We start from the raw sequence: 24,494 nt of genomic DNA, 5'->3' as shown, positions 1-24,494 counted from the left end.
ACAGAAACATCACCATTGTGACAATGCTTGCAATGCTGCTGGAAAGCACTCAGAACCTGTCCTTTGATATGGTATAGCAGTCTATAGGGAATATCACTACTGGAGTCAAAAAGAGAATTTGTGAATCTGACAAACCATACTTGTGTGTTTTGCAAGGGAAAAAAGTCAATTAACGTCAGATCCTGAAAACCGATGTAACTTTCAGTGCTGCTGTGAGGTTAGACACAGCATTTATTAGAATTACCTATCTAATTCTATATTAATGTGATACTTCTAGTATCTCAGTATCACGTGATTGGTGGTCAAGTAGGTAAAGAAGCAGATGTGATGAATTAGCACTAGTTTTTGTAACATCTTTCCCTTCAAGTGTTTTGTTTAAGATACGTAACTGATTCCTTTTCCTCAGTTGTGAGGGGAACTTTTATATATATGTGCCTGCACGACAGACGTGATGTGAAAAGCATACACCAGAAATGAATGATAAAAGTTCTGTTCCATGCTGCTAGCAAAAAAACCTTGAAGTCCCGTTCTATCAGCCCTTACCTCTTTTAAATCTTCTGCCTTTCTTAATACAGGGATGAATCTGGGATATGTACGCAGCCGTGATTCCAGCAGAAAGAGGTTCAGTGTTTTAGTCTCCTTCCATTAATTTCATGGCAAGCTATTAATATCAGTCAGTTTTAGACAGAAGACTAGAGTTTTTAATGAGTTTAGTTCTTCTGAATTTTTGTACTTCTCTTATAGTAGAAATCCATGATTGTCAGCCAAAACCAGCACTGAACTGGAGTTTCAAACAGCAGCCAGGAAAGAAACCTTAAAAATGCGTATTATTGACAGTAAGATAAAAAAGATCAATTGAAAATTTCAAATAGTGTTATGCTAAAGTAATTTTTCATATATGAGCAAGCAGATAATACGTAGTATCTTTTGCATTGTGAGGAAATTAAATGAAAACCTTTAACATTCAGATACAAACTTCAAATCTAGTGATGGCCATAGACCTTGGACTTCATAACATTAAATAAGGAGACATCATGTTCTTCAGTAACTTGGGTAATGCCTTTTCCACTAGGTTTGGTAACAAAGTAACTTCTGGTTTTTTTTTTTTTAGGATGGAAGAGCAGCGTCTGCTGTTGTAGTTTGTTCCTTTCTGTGCTTCTGTCGTCTCTTCACTACTGCTGAAGCTGCAGTTTATATGTTCAGTATGAAACGCTGTCCACCTGGCATTTGGCCTTCTCATAAAAGGTACTGTAAGGTACTGTTGAAGCCAGTAGTTATTCAGTTCTTAATATGGTACAGGATGCTTTTTAGGAAGATAAATAATTTCAATAATGTCTGTGTTGGAACATGTGTTTTTCCAAGTATTTTGCTGTGTCATAAATAGAGAAATTCTGAATCTGGACTTTGTGACCCTGTAAGTTACTCATGATGTTCTTATCAGAAGTGGTTCAAGTGTGACCAGTAGTGAAGAAGTGTTAGGAGTGAAAACAAGGGTATGCAGAGTTTTGGATGCTTTCTTAACTATGAATCCCCTGCCACATTTGACTTGTTTCATGTTTCCTAGTTTATTACAATAGGTTTTATTGTATCAGAACACTGAAGTTCTGTGGCAATACCAATAATTATTTCTGTCAATTGGGTAAGAATGCCTAGTGCTTTTTAAAGGAGTGCCTGCAGAGGTGACTTGCATATACTTTGACAAACATTTTGAACTGTTTGACTTAATTTGTTAGATCTTATAACAGTAAAATCTCAATAGCAAGTGATACTGGTAGTAAGGGTATTTCCAACCAGAAGCATAAATTTTGAAGGGTGAGAAGTAAAGTATTAGTTCAGTGTGACAGATTATACTGTTGTACAGATTTACTTTAAGTGTATTTGAAGAGTTCTCTACAAGATAATTTATATTAATGAGGACAAATTTAAAGCCTTTAGGAAGATTTGAGTGATCCATAATGTGCAATATATGAACTAAGTAGTTCTTGTAGTTTAGTGTTTAAGGCCTTTGGAAAGAGTGGCTAGTTTGTTTTACAAGTGAATATATGTAAAGCTACAGACCTAAAGCAGTGACTGGAGCTGTCTGGAATGTGGGACATGGGTGTAGATGAGTTCATATGGAAGGCTGTATTCAATTTTCTGGGCAGTATATTTTTCTGTTGTGATGCAGCCATCAGGCTTCTGTACAGAAACTGAGTTGTTGTCCCTAAAATGAGAGGCTGGCTACAGTTGATAAATATTTCTCTGTGTTTCTAATAATTTTCCTTTTGTGACACTCTGTATCAGATTTGAAAATGTTTCCTGAAAGTGCTGTTAAATCTTTCCAGTGTTTTACTGTTAACACTCATCACTACTTAGTGACTGAATAAGAACAGGAGTAACTCACTTATGTGTTCACCCATTTTTTAGAATTTTGTTCTCTGACTAAACGAGTACCTTCTGGTTTTGGCAGATACATTGAATACATGTGTGACATGATGGCTGAAGAACCCATTATTCCTCACAGCAAGCCCATCCTCATCAGATCAATTGTCATGACTCCTGTTCCACTTTTCAGTAAGCAGCGTAACGGCTGCAGGCCTTTTTGTGAAGTTTATGTGGGAGATGAGAGAGTAACCACTACATCCCAGGAATATGACAAAATGAAGTAAGTACAGCTTATAACTTGCACTGAAACAGCACGTTATTTTTTTCTAGACTCCTCTGTCCCATTTTAGCTCATCTTGAAAGGTAAATCGTGGGGAAGAGAATGTTGTTGTTGTAGCAGCTTGGATCCGGTCTGGCAGAACAGTGGGGGGTGATGGTGGGGTGGTGTTGCAGTGGACACTGCAAGGCAGAGGAGAGCAAGGCTCTCTTCTCCCTCCATGTGATGTGAAACTAGGAATATTGATCCCTGAGGTATGTGTACATGCACTGAACAGAGAATCACGTCTCAGTCATGAACACTGTAAGGATTCTCCAGGTGTGGTAGCTGTAAGGTGACTACTTCATAGCCCCTATACAGCTCTGGTGTCTGCATGGGAATTGCAAATGGTACTGACAATAGCAGGTGTAGGTAATCAAAGACAGGAAAAGTGACAGAATACCTAAGTCCTTTTAACTTTCTAGCTGCTGAAGGCTTGGAGAAAGTAGACTAAGCATAAGATAATACATTATTTTTTAGTTTTTTTTTTTAAACAAAATCAACTGTTATGTGTTTTTTTCTTTAGGGAGTTTAAAATTGAAGATGGGAAAGCAGTAATTCCACTGGGTATAACAGTCCAAGGAGATGTTCTCATTGTAATCTATCATGCCAGGTCAACTCTAGGGGGGCGACTACAAGCCAAGGTAATGACCAATTTAAGAGCCTACATGAGGACTTTCTTTTTCTTGTTGCAGTTTTGTATCCTACTCATAATCTACTAAGTACTTCACTTTATTTGCTATTCTTTATTCAAAAAAATGCATGAGGTTTTCATACACTTGTGAATTGAGCTTTTCCAAGTCTTCTGAATATGTCCATTCTTAATGTATTGCAGGATCACAAAAAACTTGCTAATGAAGCCTGTCTTCAAATTTCTTATAAAAGAGTCATGTTCTTTTTTCTCCAGATAAGTAAGCCAAATTAAACTTGGAAATCCATGTAAAAGATAAGAAGGGATAGTGCAAAGTTTGGATAACTTGGAGCATTGTGGAAATTGAGCCAGACAGTTCTTCAGACAGTTTCTATACATGTGGGACAAACATGCATATTCATACATAATCCACTATTAATGAAATAGATTGTTTTCCCTATGTTTTTTCTACTTTGGGAATAGGAAGGTGAGTATCAAATCTTGTCACGTTGCAGAGGTTAACCCAGGTCTTCCAGAGCACCTTAAAACTGAAAGCCCAGTGAAATGATTCCTTAGTGCATACCATAATTGTGGTTTGGTTCAAGGTCATCAGGAAAAAGGCATACAACTGACATTGTTGAAATTTAATTGGAATTTAGCTAAGGTTAGGTTATACTCCTTGGGCAGTCTCATTTTCATTGATGATAGGGTTTCTTTCATGGTGTTTCTCTGGCGTTTATTCACTGATAGGAAAAGACTAGAATTTTCTCATCCACCAGCTGTAATGTGTGACACATCAACAGTGTCAGTCACAATCTGAGTTGGGAGGTTTGATGGAACAGTATTCAGTGTGTCCTTAGTCTTATGTGCTGTAAATTGCTGCCTGAGCCTCTCTGCAGAACTCTTACAGAGGTCAACCACAGCATTTCAAGATCACCTCTAAGTGTCTAGAGCTGGGCATTGTGAATGTCTTCTGCTTCCTCACAGACAATTTTAGAGAGGGTTTATTTTGTCTTGTAGGAAATGTCTTGCATAGGAAGGGATTGAGAAAAGGAATTTAATAGGTTGTTCAGTTTATCATATGGGGTTCAGGGTAGGGATGGATGGATCAAAGAAACTCTTTCCAGTATGTCCATGTCTCTCTTTTACTGAGGAGCCCAGCACTGTATACAGGACTACAGATCACTGGTGCTGAAGAGAGGGGAAAGATCACTTCCCTCAGCCTTCTGTCAGTGCTTTGCCTATTACTTGCTTTCTGGTTATGAGGTTCAATAAATGCTCATTTACAAGAAAAGCTTTCATAATTCAATTTTCTGGACTATTACTGTATGCCTTTGTAAGGACTGGCAAGACTATTTCACGTGTGTTGTAACTAAAGCTAGGGAACAAATATATTCTGGATTTATCAATGAGCTGTAATTTGGATTTGTGCAAGACCAGGAGCTGCATGAATCTTCTGTAGTGGCAGTTTCTGGATGCTCACATTCTGATGAGGCATGCAAAAGTAGCTTTTCTGTCAAGAGAAGAAAGAGTTGAGAAAGTTGAGTGATTAAAATGAGTCAGCTCAGAAAAGGCTTAAATTCTGTCTGGAATAAATGGCTGACTTGAGAACTTTCAGAGAGAAAAACTTTTTGCATGCCTTATGAAAGTGTTCTTTTAAATGTGCTACATTAAAACTGTTTTAAATCAATTACTTTTTATGTGACATATATTTCCTGATTAGCGTGTTGCACAGTAGGTTTTTCTGTTATTCAGAAAGGTAGCAAAGGTCATGCTGTTTCAGCCTCCAGTACAGGATCTGTAAATAAACAAAACTTTGATAGTCTGTTTTGAGGTTAGTGATGAGATGTATCTGACTCAAGGTATTTTGATTTGTTAGTGTTAGTAATAGATCTATTTATGTTCGTCTCAAAGGATGAGTATACATGGAATTAAATGGAAATTGTAGCAAAGCAAACACTTTAAAATATTTTAATGCTGAAAATACTTTGCCTGTGCATACTGTTCTTGTGGGTTTATGCCATTTTCCTGTATTGTTTTCAACAGATGGCTTCAATGAAGATGTTTCAGATTCAGTTCCACACAGGTTTTGTGCCTCGAAATGCCACTACAGTGAAATTTGCCAAGTATGTTGACACCTTTTTGTAGAAGACTGAAGGAAGTTTTCTTTGAAACTGTCTAAGCTGCCAAAAATCAGCATATAGGAGGGGGAAGAAATAAAGTCAATGTAGGAAGTAGATGACTGTGATTGCAATAAGATTCTTTCGTTTTCTCACCTCAAGAAAACTGAAGGTTTTGTTCATATTACAACAAAAATCATGTACAAAAATACCACATGTTTAAAATATATGGGAAAAGTAAACAAATACAACATGTTTTAAGTCTAATACTAGTTGCTTTGAACTTTTGTTTTGTACTGCTGTAGACCTAATCCAATTAACCATCAGTATCAAGCATCTATTTGTATGTGTCTTTACAGGTATGATCTGGATGCCTGTGACATACAAGAAAAGTATCCTGATTTATTTCAAGTCAATCTGGAAGTAGAGGTGGAGCCCAGAGATAGGCCTAGCTGTGAACAGCCACCGTGGGAGAATATGAATATAAAGGGACTGAATCCCAAGATCCTCTTCTCCACCCGAGAGGAACAACAAGAGATTTTATCAAAATTTGGTAATGAGTCCCTTGAAAAACTAGGGAACATGATGAAGTTTCCAATGTACTTAGTGTTTGAGGCTTTTGTTTCGTTTCTGATGTTCCATTAAGTGAAATAAATTTAAAAGGTGGGGTTTTTTTGTAAATATCATTGAAAATGTGCATTGTATGAAGGAATTTAAATTATTCTCTAGTAATGGGTTATAATTATTCTTATCTTCCTTCTACTGTGGCTACATTTGCTTGCTTTAAAGCTATGGATATGCCATTTGTGGGATTTTAGCAAATGGAATTTTGACACTCAGGATTTGTAGGCAAGATGTCTTGAAAGAGCTTTATTTGGCTAAGATGGCACCAGTATCATTTCACTTAAAATCATCGGAGCATTCCTCGCAAATGGTCCTAACTAAAAATGTTTTTATCAGCATTGGCATAGCCAAGTAATGTTGTAATTCAGTTCCTCGACTTTTCCTAATATGTTCCAGCAGACTCTTTATTTTAATACTACATATTCAGTGCTTCATCTGCAGGTCCCTGCATTAATTCTAGTTGATGCTATTCAGTGTCTTCTGGTATCAGTAATTAGCTTTGACATTTTCATTCAGGCTTTAAGCCTTCTCTGTGTTTCCAGGATAGAAGCCATGATGGAGATTACTATAGTGATTTTAGTGATAAATGAGATCTTACTCTATGCTTTTAATATGGTACATCTCAACTACATTTATTTCGATACAAGAACCGGATAGATGTTGCTGGTTCTTGTATTCTTTTAATCAGGATATGCTTTGTTTGTACTATGATTTATACAATTTTCTATTTAACTTAGTTTAATCCTGCTGTAAACACAACTCTTGGGTCAGTAAAGTTGAGCTGTTTCATTGATGATGAAGATCTGTAAAAATTAGTCTTATTTTCTTAAGTCACTTCCATTTTCTGATGGATAAATGAAATGTAAGCGTTTCAAGTTACACTAAAAAGAATTTCTTAAAGTTGATGGGAAGAAAATAGTACAAAAGCAAGTGCTGTGAACTGGTCTTATAAGCTTGTCTTATTAAAATTTAATTTACTCTATTTCATTAATCAAGATTTTTCATGTATGTTTTCTGAGACAGACTATTTTTTTCAGCATCTCTAAGCCACAACTGAGAATGAGGAAGGAGGGTGAAAAAGTGCTCTACCAGTTTTGTATTCAGATTTAGACCAGAAGCTTTCTCCGAAGCATTCATCCATTCTCTTCAAAGAGTGGATGAATACTGACTTATTTAGGGAGTCTTCTCAATTTGCCGTGAGAAAACCTCATTTTTGAGAGATAATTTAGCAGTAGGTAACTCTGCCTGACTCAGTCCTACAGAAGAGTCACTTATTATCTGATCTCAGTAAAATAAGAAATATAAGAAGCAGCACACAAGTGTATTACTTAACCCCTTGGTGATGCTTCTTAACAACTCTATGTTCTTGTCTGGCTTTGTACTCTGAGTTTTTTCTACAGCTGCATTTGCTTCTTTTCTGTTGTTTTGTCTCTTATTGCAGATAGTGTTCGTAGCTTTCACGTGTTTTAGGGAACAGTTGGTACAAGTGAGATGTTAGTTACGTTTTCCTCCAAATGTAAATAGAATGCTTGATTGTTTTGCTACGAGTCTGATTTAGTGTCCTAGCTGAAAACAAGGTCTTATCAGTTTTCTCAGTCAAAACAAATTCAATAATGCTAATTTCAAGGGCAGAGTGTGGGCAGGAATTTGCCTTTGCAGAGCGATAGATACTTGCAGATGGCAGTCAGTCTGCAAGCCAAGTATCAGCTTCTATGATGAAGATTGAGAAGTTTCTCTTTAAGGGTTCTGGCTTAAACTCTGTTTTATAGGGAAACCAGAGCTGCCTAGACAGCCAGGTTCAACTGCACAATATGAAGCAGAAGCATCCCAGCTGGAGCAGTCATCAGAAAGTGCACCTACTGATACAGAATCCCCACACAGCAGTAGTACTGATGCAAATAACTTCTTTCACTCTCTGGACTGGAAAGGTACAGGTTTTCCTCTGAAGTAACTTCCAGGTTTATGTTTGTCTTGTATACCTTCCAATGAGTGCTTAAGCCTTCTTATTCAGCAAAAGTCTCTAATTCACCAGACTATGAGGAAAAGCTATTTAAAGAGTGAGCTCTGCAGACTAAAAGCAGTCATTCTGCTTCATTTGGATAAACACCAAGTAATGGGTTTTGGTGTTGAGCATAACTTAAAGCTGAGCTAAAGTTGTTTTTTTTTCTTGTAAAAGTCTTAACCATGAAGGTCTATAAGGAAGCTTTGCATTCCCACAGCCCTACTGAGGCTGGACCAGAGGAAAGAAGGCAGGCTAGCCAGTGGGGTCCAGATTAGTATTTAAGGAGAGTGAAAAAGTAACTTTGTAGTTCCCGTGTAACCCCTTTTTCTGGGTGCTGCTGTTACCGAACAAGTTATATTCCTTTAAGTTATATTCCTTTATGCAGCAGTGGGGGAAGATGTTGGAAAATTCTTTTAACTTTAGCATAATAGCATATAGTCCCTATATTCTTGGTTAATGCTTAGTTTTGTACTATATACTGCTTAGTACAAATACCAGAGATTAGTGTGGCCTTTTGTTAGCTTCCTACATTTGTGACTAATTAATCTTGTGCCAGTTAATGCTTCCTTATTTACTTACATTAGTGATTAATATGTACTAATAGATGTCTTAGTTTTGAGAACATAGACAGTGTTGGAGTAAAGAGTGGTAAGAGAAGTGCATCATGACCTGACCACGTATTTGAGATATTCTTAAGGAAAGAAGATTCATCATAAGATCTGGGACCATAAAAGGGAATTTTGGGAAATAGGATGTTCCCAGACAACCACCAAAGACCCTGGGAAGACCTCTATGCAGACCCAAATAAATTCACGGAAATAATTAGCATATACGCATGTATTGACGAAATGTCATGGGTGTTTATTAATTTCATGAGTATAACCTGCCTGTGCTGCTAATAAAGTAATGTGAGCTTTCTAATCTAGCAAACTGGTTGGAGAGTTTATTTCCCAGTTTTCAGTGGCACTAATATGTTGGCAAAAATGTCAGCAGCTGCTTAGGCTTTCATTGAGTGGAGCAGCAGTTACTGAGAGATCTTCTGAACTGTAAGTGGCACAATGATCTGAGGTGAATGTCCAAGTCAACCTAATTTTGAAAAAATTCCTAATACCTGCATTGCAGAGTGGCAGATGTGGTAGTGAGCTGCTGCTTTGCCTGCCCTGTACAAAGAGGTGGTAGGCAACATTTCATCAATTCTTTTGTGGGCTCTGATTAGTTAGGGATTGGCTTCATATGATGTTGCCATGATGTTGCTTCATATGTTACTGTCTCATCCTCGTCAGCAGAATAATCCTGGTAATCTAAAACTATTTGTTTGTTTGTTTTTTTCTCTTCAAGAGGGAAAAACTCCAGAAAGTGGAATAGAGGACAGTTCATCTAAAAACGATCATGTTCAACTGTCTGATGACAGGGAGGAGAGTGATCCTTCAGATGAGGAGTTCCCTACATTTCCAGGTGAAGAAAGCACAGTAATTGTTGATGAAAAAGACTCTACTCCAGAAGGAGAGTTGCTTTTTGAAGCCAATTTTGAAGCTCCATCTGCATCATTACAAAAATCTCTTCCTGAAGAGAGTGTGGACTTGCTGGGACTAGACTCTGATATATCACCAGAACAGAAACAACCTATCTCGGAAAGAAACTCTTCATCAAGTAATGCAGACTTGTTGAACAATCTCTTTGTGAGTAGCACATCACAAGTTTCAGTAGAGCCCACTGGAGATCTCCTTGGACAAGGAACAGATTTCTTTTTCAGCAATCAGCATCCAGCTGCTCCTCAGGGTACATCTTCAGCAGCAGCCATGTCTTCAGGTACGTGAATTTAACATCAGTACTCTTCACCCAGTCAACACATGAAAACTGCTGCTTGCATTTGTGCTTAGAAAATGGGTATCATGTACTCATACTATCACAGAGAGTGAAGGCATGTTGGTCTATAGCAAGATTCTGCGCAGAATACCTGTTATTTCTGCATGAAGGAAGGAAATTCCGGTACATTATCCAGGTATTTAGTTATGATGCCAGTATCCTATTAGCTTTAAACCATGTAAAGAGAAAAGTATAAAATTTTGAATTTAAAGGAAATTCTTAAAGAATCCGTAGCTTTCCCATACAAACATTACATGCTAGATCCTTTTCTAAATCCACATGTGAATAATTTCTCTTGCTAAGGCACAGAATTGTCATAACTTACTGCTTTCTTGAACTTTACGTAAAGCAATGTCATTAGTTGTACAGAGCTGTGCTGCTTAGGTCAAATGTCTGCGTGGGACTTTTAAGTGTTAATCACATAAGACTGCTAGGCAACTGGAAATCCTGTAGATTATTGTTTAAACCAGTAGGATAATGGTACTGCTAAAAGATGTTTTCTTGCTGGTTTTACTGATGTTGACAGGTCGATGTCCAGAAAGAAAATGCTACATACTGCTGTCTATTGGGTATTTAAACAAGGTGTTCTGTTCCTCATACTAGTGGATAATCTGCTCTTTGCCACATTACTAAACTTTTGGGAATAGCAATTCTCTGTGTGAAGTTAACAGTAAGATTTCAGGGAACATAATCTGGGGAACTATTACAAGGCTTAGCTTGTTTGTGGAAAGACAATTCATGGGGACTAAAAGCTTTAATATACAGACAAATGCAAAGTGTTTTTCTTGTAGAGCACTTAGATGACTTGAAATATTTCTTTATTTTGAGGCAGTTCACTATTGAACTTCATTACTGTGGTCAGTGAGGAATCATTTTAGTTTTCACATATGTAGAGATCTATAAGAGAGAAGCTTTATTACTTTATGTTTCTCTAACCATGCCTTATATCTACTGTGTGAAACACCTGAGCAAATAGTCACATGTGTATCTCATTCTTGTATTCATTCTCTTTCAAGGTATTTCATTGAATTGTATAAGATAGTTGCAGAAGTGAGAATATTTGGTCACTGTTATATTTCACTTTGCACATCAAAGTTATACTTGAGGTTTTATGTATGTGTGGTGCTACAGTAGGTTTGATTAGTGACAATCCAGGATTTATTTTTGAAGTGTTAGTGTGTCCTGTACAATGTGGTCATTACCTCAGGATGTGCTGGGGTGCTATGGCAGGATTATTCCTTCTCTTCAGCTTCTGAGTCCCTGGGCTCTTGAGGGTTTTGACCCTAGAGGGCAGCACAAACAGGAAGATCTCAAGCCATGATTCCAGCTGACTGTCACATGTTACTCCATGTTGACTATAAATACTCTTCCAGTTAGTTTTTCTTCACTGTGAGCACTAGAGACCTGTTGAACTCTTACTTCTGTTGGTTTTCATTGACGTGCTTTCTGCCCCAGAATCACCAATGCCTTCAAGTCTAAATGGTAGTATGAATGTTTTACTTGATACTCTTTTTAGTAGAATAATAGTCCATTTTCTTTAAATTTGTTGAAGGTTTGGCATTATAGAGCATTTAACAAATGTAATTCTTCTGTTTGTATGCTGATGGTCACACAAATTTAAGGTGTGTCTTAAATGGGTGAAATTAACAACATTATTGACTTTTATGCAGTCTTGCTAAGGATTTGTGTTTGAAAACATAGCTCTTCATATTGTGTATGGCTGAGATACTTTTTATAGCAACGCAGAAGTACATTTGGCTAGAGGAAGAGACAGGTGGTGACTCTTGGCCACGAAGAATTTGCAGAGGGCTGCTGTGGTTACTAACGTGAACTTTGCTTTTGTCTGCACCCCCAGAGGAGTAAGGCTTTTTCAACTTTGTTTATTCTAAAATTTGTCATGAGATAACTTTTGTTTTCTGCTTCCCTTTTAGCTGATCCTTTTGATCCATTCACAATGTCATCAAGTTCAGAGAATCAAGCCCTGTCTGGTCCAGACCTCTTTGGGGACTTCCTTAATCCAACATCAGCATCTACAGCAAATACAATTCCTTCCACACAAAGTTCACTTCCACCTTCTTCCAGCTCAGATTTCTTAAATTTAGGTAAGTGTGCTTCTGGTGTTCTGTTTCTCAACAGTTTCTGCTGCTCTGTGTGTTTGTCTTTCAGCTTAGTCAAGGTGGATTAGTGTCTTAATAGATCCACTTGTTGTGATTGCTGTTTTTAATTAGCTCTGTCTTCTGGGAATGCAGATATCAATGCACCAAGAAGCAAGGGGGTCCTGTATAATGTCGTGCTGCTGGTTATAATGTGAGAGGATTTCTAGCATTCCTAACCTTCTGTTAGGAGCTCGAGTTTCCTCTCAATGATCTTGAACTGAGGGTACACAAACACCTCAAAACTTACTTTATAGCTGACAAAATGCTATGTTGATTGTATTCAGATTTTAAAGATTTTCTGGAAACCTTGGAAAAGAAATGAGCGAGTCAAGTTATAGTATAACCAGTTCTTAAAATGCAAGCTGAGGCTAGCTTGCACCTTCTTGACCTGAATGCATTCTGGTAATATACTTACAAAGTACATTATGTAATGCTCTAATCTTATTTGTTTCATTTCTTTGATGTATTCTTGGCGAAGCCTTTTCCTCCTGCATTTATTTTAAAATCTATTAATCTTTAAACAAAAAACTTTGGGATATGCTTGGTCTTCCTGTCATTCTTTGAAGAAAAGCACACACTTGCAAAAAATGTTGCAGTGGTAGAGCCACTTGTGTTAGAGATTTTTAAAATGTGACTTTGGAAGACAAGTGTGGGTCCTCTCCACAGGGATAGGAGTTGTGGTCAGTCTAGAGCTCTTCTCTGCTGCTCTTTCATCCCCACACTGTTCCCCTACTCCTGTACAGATCCTTCCTACAGGATGCAGTCTTTCAAGAGCAAGGGGTTCTGTAGGCTACAGTCCTTTAGGAAGAGACTGCCACAGGGACATGGGTCTCCCAGAGGCTGCAGCTCCTGCCAGGAATCCGCTGCTCTGTGGGCTGTGGCTCCATCCAGGACATGTCCACCTGTGTAAGCTCCTCTCCAGGCTGCAGTGTGGATATTTGTTCTACTGTGGTCTTCCCTCTGTGTTGCAGGGGAATCTGCTCCAGCACCTGGAGTACCTCCTACCCTTCCTTCACCACTGACCTGGGTGTTTGCAGGGCTGTTTCTCTCATGCTTCTCTTGCTTCTCTCACAGCTGCTGTGCAGCATTTTTTATCCTTTCTAAAAAATGTTTTCCCAAAGATGCCATCATCTAGGGGCTCATTTTTGTCCTTTGGTGGCTCTGTTGGAACTGGCTGTGTCCAACGCAGGGAAGCCCAGACCTCTCCTCACACAGACTGCCACCTATAACCTGCAGGTAGTTAGGAATGGTGGTATCACATTGCTTATCCTGAATCCAGAGCATTTTCTTCCCAGAGCTTATTGCCTGTGGCTCTGACTTGCCCCTCCTTGTTTAGCAGTTGGTCCAGTTGACCCTGCCTCCGAGGGATGCAGTCTGAGTGTTAGCTACAGACAAACTGAACAGAAATAAAATGCAGTATTTGTCTGACTGAGATGAGGGCTTCCTCCTTGAAATAAAAGGTACCTAGGTGATTGCCCTCTCCTACCATGTGGTTTGGCATTATATTCCAGCTGTAATTGATTCTGCTGAGAAGATCCTGTCTGCTGCTTCCTTTGCAGTGCTTTTGTCTGTTCTGTGGACAGTTAAAAGCTGTATGTTTCAGTTGTATACTTGTATAGTTGCCAGTTTTATGCCACTGTTATTGTCACTGCATGAGGTTACCAAACAGACGATAGATTTTTTTCTGCTCAGTAGAAGATTTGATCAATACTGACCTATGGAGCATCATCTCTACCAGATTCTGCACCTGGGATGGGACAACCCTTGATATTTGTACAGACTGGGGAATGAGGGCCTGGAAAGCAGTGCCATGGAAAGGGCCATGGGGGTCCTGGTTGATGGCAAGTTGAATGTGAGTCAGCAGTGCCCTGGCAGCCAGGAGGGCCAACCCTGTTTGGGGGACATCAGGCAAAGCATCATCAGCCGGGTGAGGGAGGGGATTGTCCCTCTCTGCTTTGATCTGGGATGGCCTCACCTTGAATATTGTGGCAGTTTGGGGCACCACAAAATAAAAAGGATATGAAGCTGTTAGAGAGTGTCCAAAGGAGGGCAGTGAAGATGGTGAAGGGCCTTGAGGAGAAGCCGTGTGAGGAGCGGCTGAGGGCACTTGGTGTGTTCAGCTGGAGAAGAGGAGACTGAGGGGAGAGTTCATTGCAGTTACAACTTCCTTGGGAGGGGAAGCAGAGGGGCAAGTACTGATCTCCTCTCGGAGACCAGTGACCAGTGACAGGACCCAAGGGAGCTGCATGAAGTTGTGTCAGGGGAGATTTAAGCTGGATATTGCAAAAAAATTCATCACCCAGAAGGGGGTTAGGCATTGGAATAGCTCTCCAGGGCAGTGGTCACAGCACCAAGCCTGACAGAGTTCTGGAAGAGCTTGGACACGTGGTGTGGCTCTTGAAGTGTCCTGTGCAAGGCCAGGAGTTGGCCTCCATGATCCTTGTGGTTCCCTTCCAAGTCAGGATATTCTGTGATTCTATAATCTCAGCCAAAATCTAACTCACTCTAGACCTCTGGAAGTTATCTACCTGACCTGCTCAAAGCAAGGTCAGGTAGAGCAGGCTGTTCAGCACCATGTCCTTGCTGATCTTTAGTATTTCCAAGAATGTAGACTCTGGAGCTGGGCAACCTGTACCAGTGTTGGACTGATCTTACAGAAAAAAATGTGCCCATTGGCTCTTGCCCTTCCATTGGGCAGCACTGAGAAGAGTCTGGCTCAGTCTTTTTTGTTTCTTCACATTAAATATTTTTACACATTGATAAGGTTGCCCCCAGTTCTTCTTTTCTCCAGGTTAAACAGTACCAGCACCCTCAGCTTGTCCTCATATCAGAGAGGAGACAGAGAACCCTTACATGTATTAAATTTAAGTTGGAAAAGTAAAAAAAAGTGAATTTCTGCTCTCTAAATGTTCACCTGCAACCTTAAGGAGACCACCATCATTGTTCAGCTGTTAGTAAATTTGAGCAAGTACAGAAGAAAAAGGAGGAATATTTTTACATCTGACTTCAATGCTTATTTTTTTATGCTTATTCTTTCTGATTTTGGTTGATAGGTTGCACCCTGGTAAATACATTAAAATAGCAGGTATCATAATGCAACTTCTGGAGTTTTCTGTCAACACGGGAAAAGATACTTGAAATGTACCCATTTTCTCTTCAGTCTGTTATACAGTGATTTCCCAGTATTTCTCTGTGGCTGTGCAATCCTTATGGAAGTGGAGGAATTGGGTTAACACTTCATGCTGCTTTACAATTATCTTTCAAATGACAGCTTTTCTATGTGTTCAGCTGAAATGAAGTATGTGTCTGAGCCTTTAACATTCTGTCCAGTTACAGGTATCAATTTTTATCAAGAAAGTTAGGAATATTAATACTTATATTGCTTTTAATATGAATGTGGGAGTGAAAAGACATGATCACTAATAACTGGAAAAGAAGGGACAAATGGGAGAAAAATGGTGTTAAGTGAGCAAAAGAAAGTGCAAACACGAGGTCATTAAAGTGAGAAACAATTTTAAACTCACTAAAAATAAATCAGTAGTAATGCCAGTGACCATTAAAAGTAAGCTGTAGTAAATAGATTTGTTGAATCTACTGTTGAAGCAGTAATAAGTGTCTGGAATCAAATTTTAGTGATGTATTTCACTGGCAGTAACTGATTACTAAACCTCTCTAGATACCTGTAGTGTTTCAGTGAACACAAGTTCAAGGATTAGAATTTTAGCCTTGTATTTCTCAAACGTGGCTTGAAATTTAAAATCATAGTAGTTTTAAAAGGAAAGACAGCTTTTAGAGAGTATCTGGTCTGTTAAGGCATTCTGACCTGTAATAGGAAACTGTTGCACAGTTGCTGCTAAACAGCCACGTATTAACAAGGTAATTTAATTTTGCTTTGGATTTGCAAGTAGCAGGTCATCTTTAATGCAGGTCAAGTCAGGAACATATTTCCCTCTGTGAGAATGAGCTAATTTGATCAAAAAATAGCAGGAGATGTGGAAGGTGATCAAAAGAAACCTGAGTGACCAGTGTTGTCTTCTCCCAAGTAGAAGTTAGTTTCTGTGACAACTTGTGTGCTCAGACAGGCTTTAGACAAGGTTAAAAAAACCTTGCATCATAATAAACCAGCCTCTTGATTCACAGAAAATCCCGTTGTCTTCTGTGATTAAAGGATTTCCTGTAGAGATGACAAGTTAAATAAAGAAAACCTTGTGTGAAGTTGTGTGCAAGGATATAGTAAAATGCATGTCTCTTATTTTGGAAAGCTGGAAAGTGTGATCTGATTACCACCAACGTATTCTTACATCTTAGCTTTGCTTGAGCAGTGTTAGTAAAGAAATAGTTCTTTGCCCTGACCTTGGTGTTAAAAATCTGGTGTAATGCCCAAGTTGTACAACTAAAAAGAATATAGCGTGAGAATGAACGGTTTAATGAGTAATACGTCAGCTGTTCAGTATGTTGCACATTCCATTGTTTCAGGCTTTTGTGATAAAAGTGTAGTGGATGTATGTGAGCTCTTACTATTAATAGTGAATTTACTGCTGTACAGAGCAGTAGGCTACTTCCTGCTTAGTTCAGAGTGGGGGAGGCGATCAACTTGAGTGCTCTTAAGCCAGCAGTTATAAAACAGCTGATTCCCACAGTGTGTTCTCAATCTTTCAAATGCATTCAACCGTAGTTTACCTTATTTCTCTCAACTTGGTTTTATAACAGCTAATTTCATATGTGGTTGTTAATTTTCTTATGCCCCTGTAAAAAAAAAACTAGTAATAGCGGGGGTTGTAAGCCAAAACAATTTCTAGCCTAAAAATTGATACTTAAAATAGTTCAAGGCTGCTCATATGTCCCCTGGGAGGGGCATATAATTGAAAAAATTTCTAAGCTGATGAGTAGATGATGCTGGATACTTTGAGGTTTGTAGCCAGTGACACTGCTGTTTAGCAGATAGCTGGGGTCCTGAGTACTGAGAGAAATACATACTGTTTCTCCCATGGTTTCAGAGGCAGGGAGATGAAGCTGAAGCCCTGGAGAAGGGGCTGGAAATGCCAGCATTTTATTCTGATGTTTTCCTTCACATGCAGCAGAGAGTAGTACTGAAATACAGGCTCTTGGCAGATATTTGTTGCAGAGTATTTGATGTATTTACAGCTGTAAGATCTAAGTGTAAATAATATTTAGTAATATATAGTATATAGTTATATATATATATATAGTAATATAGTGGATTGAGATACTAGAGGGGATATTTAATTTGCTTCTAATTATTTCCTCAATTACAAGGATTTATTATCAATATTCAGAATATAAAGTTGAAAAGCTAAGAAAAGTGAAAGGCTGTGATGTAGTACTCAGAACATTCAAGGCCTCAAAATGTCATTGTTTTTGTAAGGATGGCTGGGTTAACTTTCTAAATGCTACGTCTTTGAAGTGTCCTAGAACACTACTGAATGCTTTGGTTTTCCTGAAATACAGCCTGTCCTTGTAGCACAGACTGTTGTCATAGCCTTGAAATAGAGATTAGATTCAAGAGCTGTCGTGCTTCACTGTGAGTCTACACAAGCTGAATGCTCAGAGCTGCTGAGGCATGCAGCTCTGAGTGTTCCATACCTAGGAGTGGAACCTCATTCTGAGGGTTGCTCACCTCATGCTGTGTGTGAGTGAGCAAGTGGGGAACCATCTGCAAATGTCAGAGATGGCAGCTGTAACCTTCTGTTGGATGCAACACTTTCTAGGAGTTAGTGGAAGCACCCTTGCATCCTTTTGAATGTGACTTTTTTGTTGCCTGTTTTTAGATGGCATGGTGGTTTTGTTTCACATATAGAAAACTGGCTTTTAACCATGGAGCTGGAGATTCTCAGTCTTTTCCCAGAAGAGATCAGCCTTCCTCTTATTAATTGTGTGGGTTCATTGATGTGTTGCACCTGAGAGGGCAATTAGTTGGTCAAGAGCTCCCTTTGTCACAACAGGCTGGGGTTAGGCAAACCTGCAGTTTGAAGTGACCTGGCTCCACCTGTGTAGGACCCAGGCTGCTGAGTGATGAAGAACACCATTCATGAAGCACCAGTGGCTTTCTAGCCTTAGTCTTTTGCCCAGGAGACCTAAGCTGTTAAATTCATAGCATTGCCTGTGCATGAAAATATCTTACCTATGAAGTGTGGGGAGTGTTTTAAATATACATGAAGGAATTCCAGTGATAAAACCCTTCTGAGTCCTGTTTGACTCAGTAACTGTGTTACTGAGAAATTTAAACAAGCTATGTAATTGATCATTGAAGTAGACGGTGTGGTACCCTTTCTGTTGGTATTAGAAAAATATCCATTATCGTGATGGTTTTCTTAAAAAAAAAATAAGATTTCATTTTTCTTCTGTAGGGAATTTGGCACCAGAGCCACCTAAAATATCATCATCTACAAGCCACCCGGATCTCTTAAGCGGATGGGATTCTTGGGCAGATTCCTCAACAAGCAGTAATGTAGCGTCACCACAGCTGAAGCCTGTTAGTGAAGGTATTATAGAATTAAATTTTTCCATTAGAGGGAATAAGGAATACTCCAGACTTGGTCATTTTAATCACTTGACACTGCTGAACACATCCTCATGCATTTTTGCTATGTTGCTTGAATGATGCTTTAATAAAGCACTCACGTAGTTTTTCAGATTTAAGTTCAAGACAGAGGGGTCAAATAGTTTCAATTCTATATAGTAATTGTGATTCTTGGTAAAAGGTGTCATGAAGCAGAATGCAGGGGAGGTTTGCACAAGATGTTCTGGAAATAGTGCTTTTTATTCATTCTCTCAGTTTCCAAATAGACCACGTACATCATACATCTTCTTATTATACAGGTCAAGCTTTTACCACAGGGACCCAGTCCAGTGTGTCTTCAGGTCTGTCTTTCAGCCAGGCGAAATCTCAGAACTTAGATCCTTTCGCTGATCTTGCCAATCTTGGATCTGGTCTTCCAGGTAAGATCTTATTTTGAGAGACTATACTTAATGCCCCTACTTTTTTTATTTGCTTCTTGTACTAACAAATGTTACTGATAGCCTATAAGGAAAGTGTTTCCCTTTCATTGTTAACAACCAGCTTGAGGCAATTGCAGAGAGCTGATGAGTAACAAGAAAAGATTGAATTTTACAGATATTGTGTGAAACATCCAAAATAATATTTCAGAAGAAACCACAGCTGTGGTATAGAAACCGTGGAAAATACTTAATGCTTCAGAATCTCGTTGAGGTGGTAAGAGAAAAGAGAGGGTGCTAATTCAGTAACTGAACCTGAGGTTTCTTACCTAGCGTTGATTAGTACTGTGCTTGAAGGATATAAAATGAAAGCTGGATTAAATTAGTTAAATTTGTTAGTTCCAAAGTGACAGTTGTTTTCCTGTTAATTCCGTACTTTTCTTTGAATTCAGTAGACCTTCATGGCTCTGCTGCTCACACCAGGTTTGTAAGATGAGCACAAATCACGCCCATACATGTGCATGAGTGCCAAAAGCATTAGGAACGTTTGTCAGTTTGCAGTGGTGGGCACAAGGAGTTATGGAAGGTAAGACACAACACAGAGTTACACTTGTTCCAGGATGTTATATTCACCTGAAATTCAGGAATTAGCTCTGCAGCATTCTCAAACAGTGGGAAAATGAAGGGCAGCAAAAGGAGCTGAGGTCCTTTCATTTCAGTACCCACACTACCATTAATGTGACCAGCTGCCAAGAGTACAAGGAAGGATTCAGAACAGCCTAGTGTTGCTGAATTGCAGAAACATGTTTTTCCCTTAGCTTGTTGCTGATGGAGGTTTTTACTCTGCTGCCCTGGCAGTTAACGTTGTGTGTTGACTTGAGTGCCAGTGGAATTATCTTCTAGAAGCACAAGGTAACGTGCAGCGTTTGACTTCTTTATGTTGCTTGTGCATAATCACTTGCAAAATTCTGATGTTGAAGGAGAGGCTGGCTGGGAGTAAACAAATTACAAAAATTTTCTACTTTAATAATTAACAGACTTGTTAAACCTACAGATCGTGTGACAGTAAAAAAAAAAAAATCAATTTTTCTTTGACTCGAAGATGCAGGTATAGCACACACTGAATCAGTGGAAGAAATGGAACTGATTTTAGCAGGACTTAGATCAATTCATTAGTCTTTCAGTTACCTTTCAATAGGAAAAATTACTGCATTAAAAAGTAGTCAAATGTCACTATCCTAGTTAACCTTCTCAGACTTGAAATGTCAAGGCATTATAAGAACTGGAATTCAGACTGAGTGTTGTTTCTTTCATGGGAGTTTTTTGGAGTCCGCATACAAATGGTTATTCTGGAAGAGAATTTATGAGAGTGCAAGCTGCTTACATGTGAATGCTATATGAAAACAAAAGAGGCAATAGCTAAAGGTAGTTAAAAGTACTGTATTAGGGTAGTGGTAGGATACCAGTTCTGTTCTGTGCTAGTTGGTGTCATCACTCTCTTCTTTTCTAGGAATGGTCTTGTATAAGGAAGTGGGAGTGTGGTGTTTGAAAAGTTTCTGTGGGTACTGAGGCACTGACTCGCCCTACAGGATGAATTTGGTAGCCTTGAAGACTGGAATAATGAATGTAGACTGCTTTGAAAGAATAGTAGAAAGAGATAATTTTTCAGAGTGCAGGGTCAGGTACTCTGACTAGTAACAGATTTTTTTGTGAATTTCACAAGTTATAAGTAGCTGAAAACTGAGTTGACTGCAATTGAGTGCTTTCCTGAAAAAGACAATATATTCCTAGATTATATCAGGTGTTGTATTGAATACTAGGTTGTATCAGGTGTGGTATTTAAAGCTGCAGTAAGGTATCTTGTACATGGCCCAGGGGAAGACGTCCTGTTGTGCAAGTTATAACTATAAGCAGCAGCTACAAAAGAGAGCAATCAAGAGAGCTGAAGTGTGAGGAAACAGCTTTGGAAGAGCAAACTGAGTTGACATTGCTGTGTATACCCAGAGAAGCTTGGGCTGTACCACACTGGGATGATTACAGCAGTATCTCCTGCAGTGCTTTTTTAGCTCATGTGATATTCCTTGTGAATGCTGCTGTAGAATAACGTTCTCGTCTTTCTTAAACAGTAGTGCAAGAAATCACTAGAGACTTTTGAAAGCATTCATTTGAAAATGAATATTCTCAATATGCTTACTTTCTTTTATCATGTGCTTAGTTATTCATTGTCCTCTGCGTATTAACAAACGTTGGGAGGCATAATTACTGTCACAGCCAAATTATCTTCTGGTCTGACACATGCCTGACCCATCAGACAAGAGTGGGTGCTTCTGCTGAAACTGACAGTTGAGAACTTGAGTTGTAAGAGGCTGGAAGACTTTCAGTCTCTAGTTCCTGCTATTCAAGTTAGTTGTTAATGAGACTCTTCTAACTTCATTTTACTCACACTTTTCTGTTACATTTTCTCATGTATCGTGGCATCACTGTGAGCTCTGTGGTTATATGTCAAGACTAAACTGTTTTACTTGTATTAAACTGAACAACTAACTTAGTATTTATTTTTAGGTTCCTCCAGTGGTGGACTCTTGGGTAGTGGATTTAGTCAGAAGACTGCTCCATCTCAGAAGCTGGGAAATCAGTGGCAGAAATCCCCAAAACCACCAAGTACTTCATGGCAGTCTCAGACTAAATCCAGCACAGCACCTAAGCCCAACTATACAGTAAACTTCAGTGTTATTGGAGGACGAGAAGAAAGAGGAGTCAGAACCCCAAGCTTCGGTAAGTTTTCTGAATTATTACTTACAGTGGCCCATATGAAGTTAGTTGGGTGCACTGTTGCCTGCAGAAGCTCTTGTACCTCCATATTTTTATTTACATTTAGGTTGTATGTAGTAGAAAACAGAAAAACAGAAGTTCTTGGCAAATCTGGTATCCTCCTTTTTGTATCACTGGGTTTAGAAAGGTAAATTCTATCTATCTGGGGAGAGATGGTTGATAATGTTTCATGCTAGTCCGTTTGTGATACACAGGGAAAGGGATGCAACGTTATTCCAAACTAAAAATTAGTACCTACTCTTGAGAAAGTTTGAGGCTAAACTTACTGGAAATTCTTGGGTTTCAAACAGATATGGAGGCAGGACCAGATGGAATCATACTGGGAGTAATTTAAGATGCTCCAACTGAATAGGCAAACGTAGAGTTATAGGGATGGGCATGGCCTCTTCTACATCAACGTTCTTGGAAAATATTATTTTCCTGGCGTGTTGGTATTAGGATTATGCCTCCCTTTAGCTGGCATATAAATGAACAACAGATACTTTATGTTGAAATGATTCTGTTGATCTGTGTCTGGAAAGAAATGACAGGATGGAGAGGCAGTGGGCATGAGTTGCAGCATGTGGAAGTCTGTAGAACAAGGCAAAAAAATGAATTAGCATGATGAAGTGCTGAAATGGGATGTTGTAGTTCCTCTCCCTTGAAAACAGATGGACGTCAACTGGTCAGAGACCTGAGAAATGAACTGAGTTGTCCCTGTTTGAGTGAAAATTGGACTAGATAACATCCAGAGGCCTCTTCAGAATTCAGTTATTCTACAGTTCTCTGAAATGTGTTGGTTCTATAATGAATATTCCTGTTAGTATTTTATCTCTTCATTATACTGTATAAGTTGCAACACTTAGATGTTGACTACATACTTCTAACTAGAGCAGTTGAAAAACTGCTGCATAGCCATTAGAATTAACTTACAGTGGAAAAATGGAACCATTTCCAAAACCATGAACAGATAGATGTGTGCTCCCTCAAGTCTACTCCCATTTTTAAAAAAAGAGGGCATGCAAGTGTTCAGTCAGATGGATGCACGTGAGCTTGTCTGTTCTGTTAGACTGAAAGCTTGTCAGTGATCTCTTTTATTCTTGTCCTTCTGTTAGTCTTGTGGAATTTATCAAGTCACTGAAGAATGTTTATCATGGTAGTGATACGTGCCAGGAGTGTGTATCTGAGTGCCATATATTTCCCCCATTAACGTATTCTCCTATGTAACTTTTTATTTAATGTTCTTCTCCTTCCATAGGTCAAAAGCCAAAAGTTTCAGAAAATGACTTTGAGGATCTCTTATCTAATCAAGGATTTTCAGCGAAATCTGATAAAAAGGGACCAAAGACTATTGCTGAGATGAGAAAACAAGAAATGTCTAAAGATATGGACCCCTTGAAGCTAAAGGTTTGTTTAACAGTGATTTTGATTTAAGTGAAAATCTGATCTTAGCAGAAGGATACAATGACTAACAGAGAAACTAATGGCCATGGGTTTAAAATGCAGCCACTTGCCCTCCACCCACTGAGGTGGGATAGGGAGGAGGATCGATTAAAAAGCTAAAACTCGCATGTTGAGATAAAAATGGTTTAATAACTGAGATAAAGTAAAATAATAGACTGGACTGGGTTGGAATAATAACAATAATAATTATAATAATTATTATCAATAATTATTAATATTATTAATATTAATAATTATTAATATTAATAATTATTAATTATTAATAAACAATACTAATAATTTAAGAGAGAGAGAAGAAGAAAGCCCAGGAGACACTAGTGATGCACAGTACAATTCCTCACCTGATCAGTGCCAAGCTCGTCCCCAAGCAGCAATGGACAGCCCACAGTTGACTCCCCCCAGTCTGTGTACTGGGTGTGATGTTCTGTGATATGGAATATCTCTCTGGCCCGTTTAGGTCAGCTGTCCTGACTGAGCTCCCTCCCAGCTTCTTGTGCTCACTGGCAGAACATGGAAAATTGAAAAGCCTCTCACTCGGGGGAAGCACCACATAACACACCAATGTTTTAGTTGCTGCTGTCAGCATTATTATCATACTAAAGCCAAAACATAGCACCAGCTACTAGGGAAAAAATTACCTCTATCCCATTCCGATAAAATAGAACGAAATTTTATCTTTATTTAAATCATGTGACTCTAGAACAATTAGCAGGAACAAGAGTCAGTTGGCAATGAAGTAGCAGTGATAATAGCACAAAAATGTATGGATGGAATGCAAATTTCTGTTGCCTTCAACTAAACTTGGAGAATTAAAGAATGAGTTTTCTTGTCAAACTCCCATTTCTCCAAGCTAGAACTACTCTTTATCTCTAGTGTTCCCCTAGGTCTCCTGGGAAAAGATAGATTTAACTGATAATACAAAACCATGCTTTAAAAAACAGGCAGTTGAGAATAGCTGTCTTCAGGCTGACCACATACTTGCTTTTACTGGTTAACAAGTGCTGCTGCTGTCCTAAGAAATTACTAGGAGGTGCAATTCTGGAAATAAGCTATATAACTAATTTGGGAGGTGTTACCTGATGAGCTGTTCAGATTTTTTTTTTTTATGTGTTACTCATTGATAACACTGCATAATAATGTACTTTCAGTTTCGTAGCCTTTATGGTGTTTTAGAAAAGTTTGT

At 38.7% G+C, this 24,494-nt stretch overlaps 1 protein-coding gene across 1 annotated transcript in view; it reads left to right on the top strand.

Moving 5' to 3' along the window:
* Nucleotides 1-24,494, top strand: part of GAK (cyclin G associated kinase) — a 75,464-nt gene that overhangs the window by 42,845 nt on the left and 8,125 nt on the right. Inside the window, exons 15-26 of the mRNA XM_064642154.1 lie at nt 1,112-1,245; nt 2,450-2,644; nt 3,207-3,324; nt 5,358-5,437; nt 5,791-5,984; nt 7,825-7,983; nt 9,396-9,866; nt 11,855-12,025; nt 18,448-18,582; nt 18,920-19,039; nt 21,599-21,811; nt 23,106-23,254. Of these exons, the coding sequence (XP_064498224.1) occupies nt 1,112-1,245; nt 2,450-2,644; nt 3,207-3,324; nt 5,358-5,437; nt 5,791-5,984; nt 7,825-7,983; nt 9,396-9,866; nt 11,855-12,025; nt 18,448-18,582; nt 18,920-19,039; nt 21,599-21,811; nt 23,106-23,254 (2,139 nt within the window). The remainder of the gene's footprint in view (nt 1-1,111; nt 1,246-2,449; nt 2,645-3,206; nt 3,325-5,357; nt 5,438-5,790; nt 5,985-7,824; nt 7,984-9,395; nt 9,867-11,854; nt 12,026-18,447; nt 18,583-18,919; nt 19,040-21,598; nt 21,812-23,105; nt 23,255-24,494) is intronic.

The sequence above is a fragment of the Pseudopipra pipra genome, chromosome Z (assembly GCF_036250125.1).
Source record: "Pseudopipra pipra isolate bDixPip1 chromosome Z, bDixPip1.hap1, whole genome shotgun sequence".
Taxonomy (NCBI): domain Eukaryota; kingdom Metazoa; phylum Chordata; class Aves; order Passeriformes; family Pipridae; genus Pseudopipra; species Pseudopipra pipra.
This window is presented reverse-complemented; position numbering and strand designations above follow the sequence as displayed.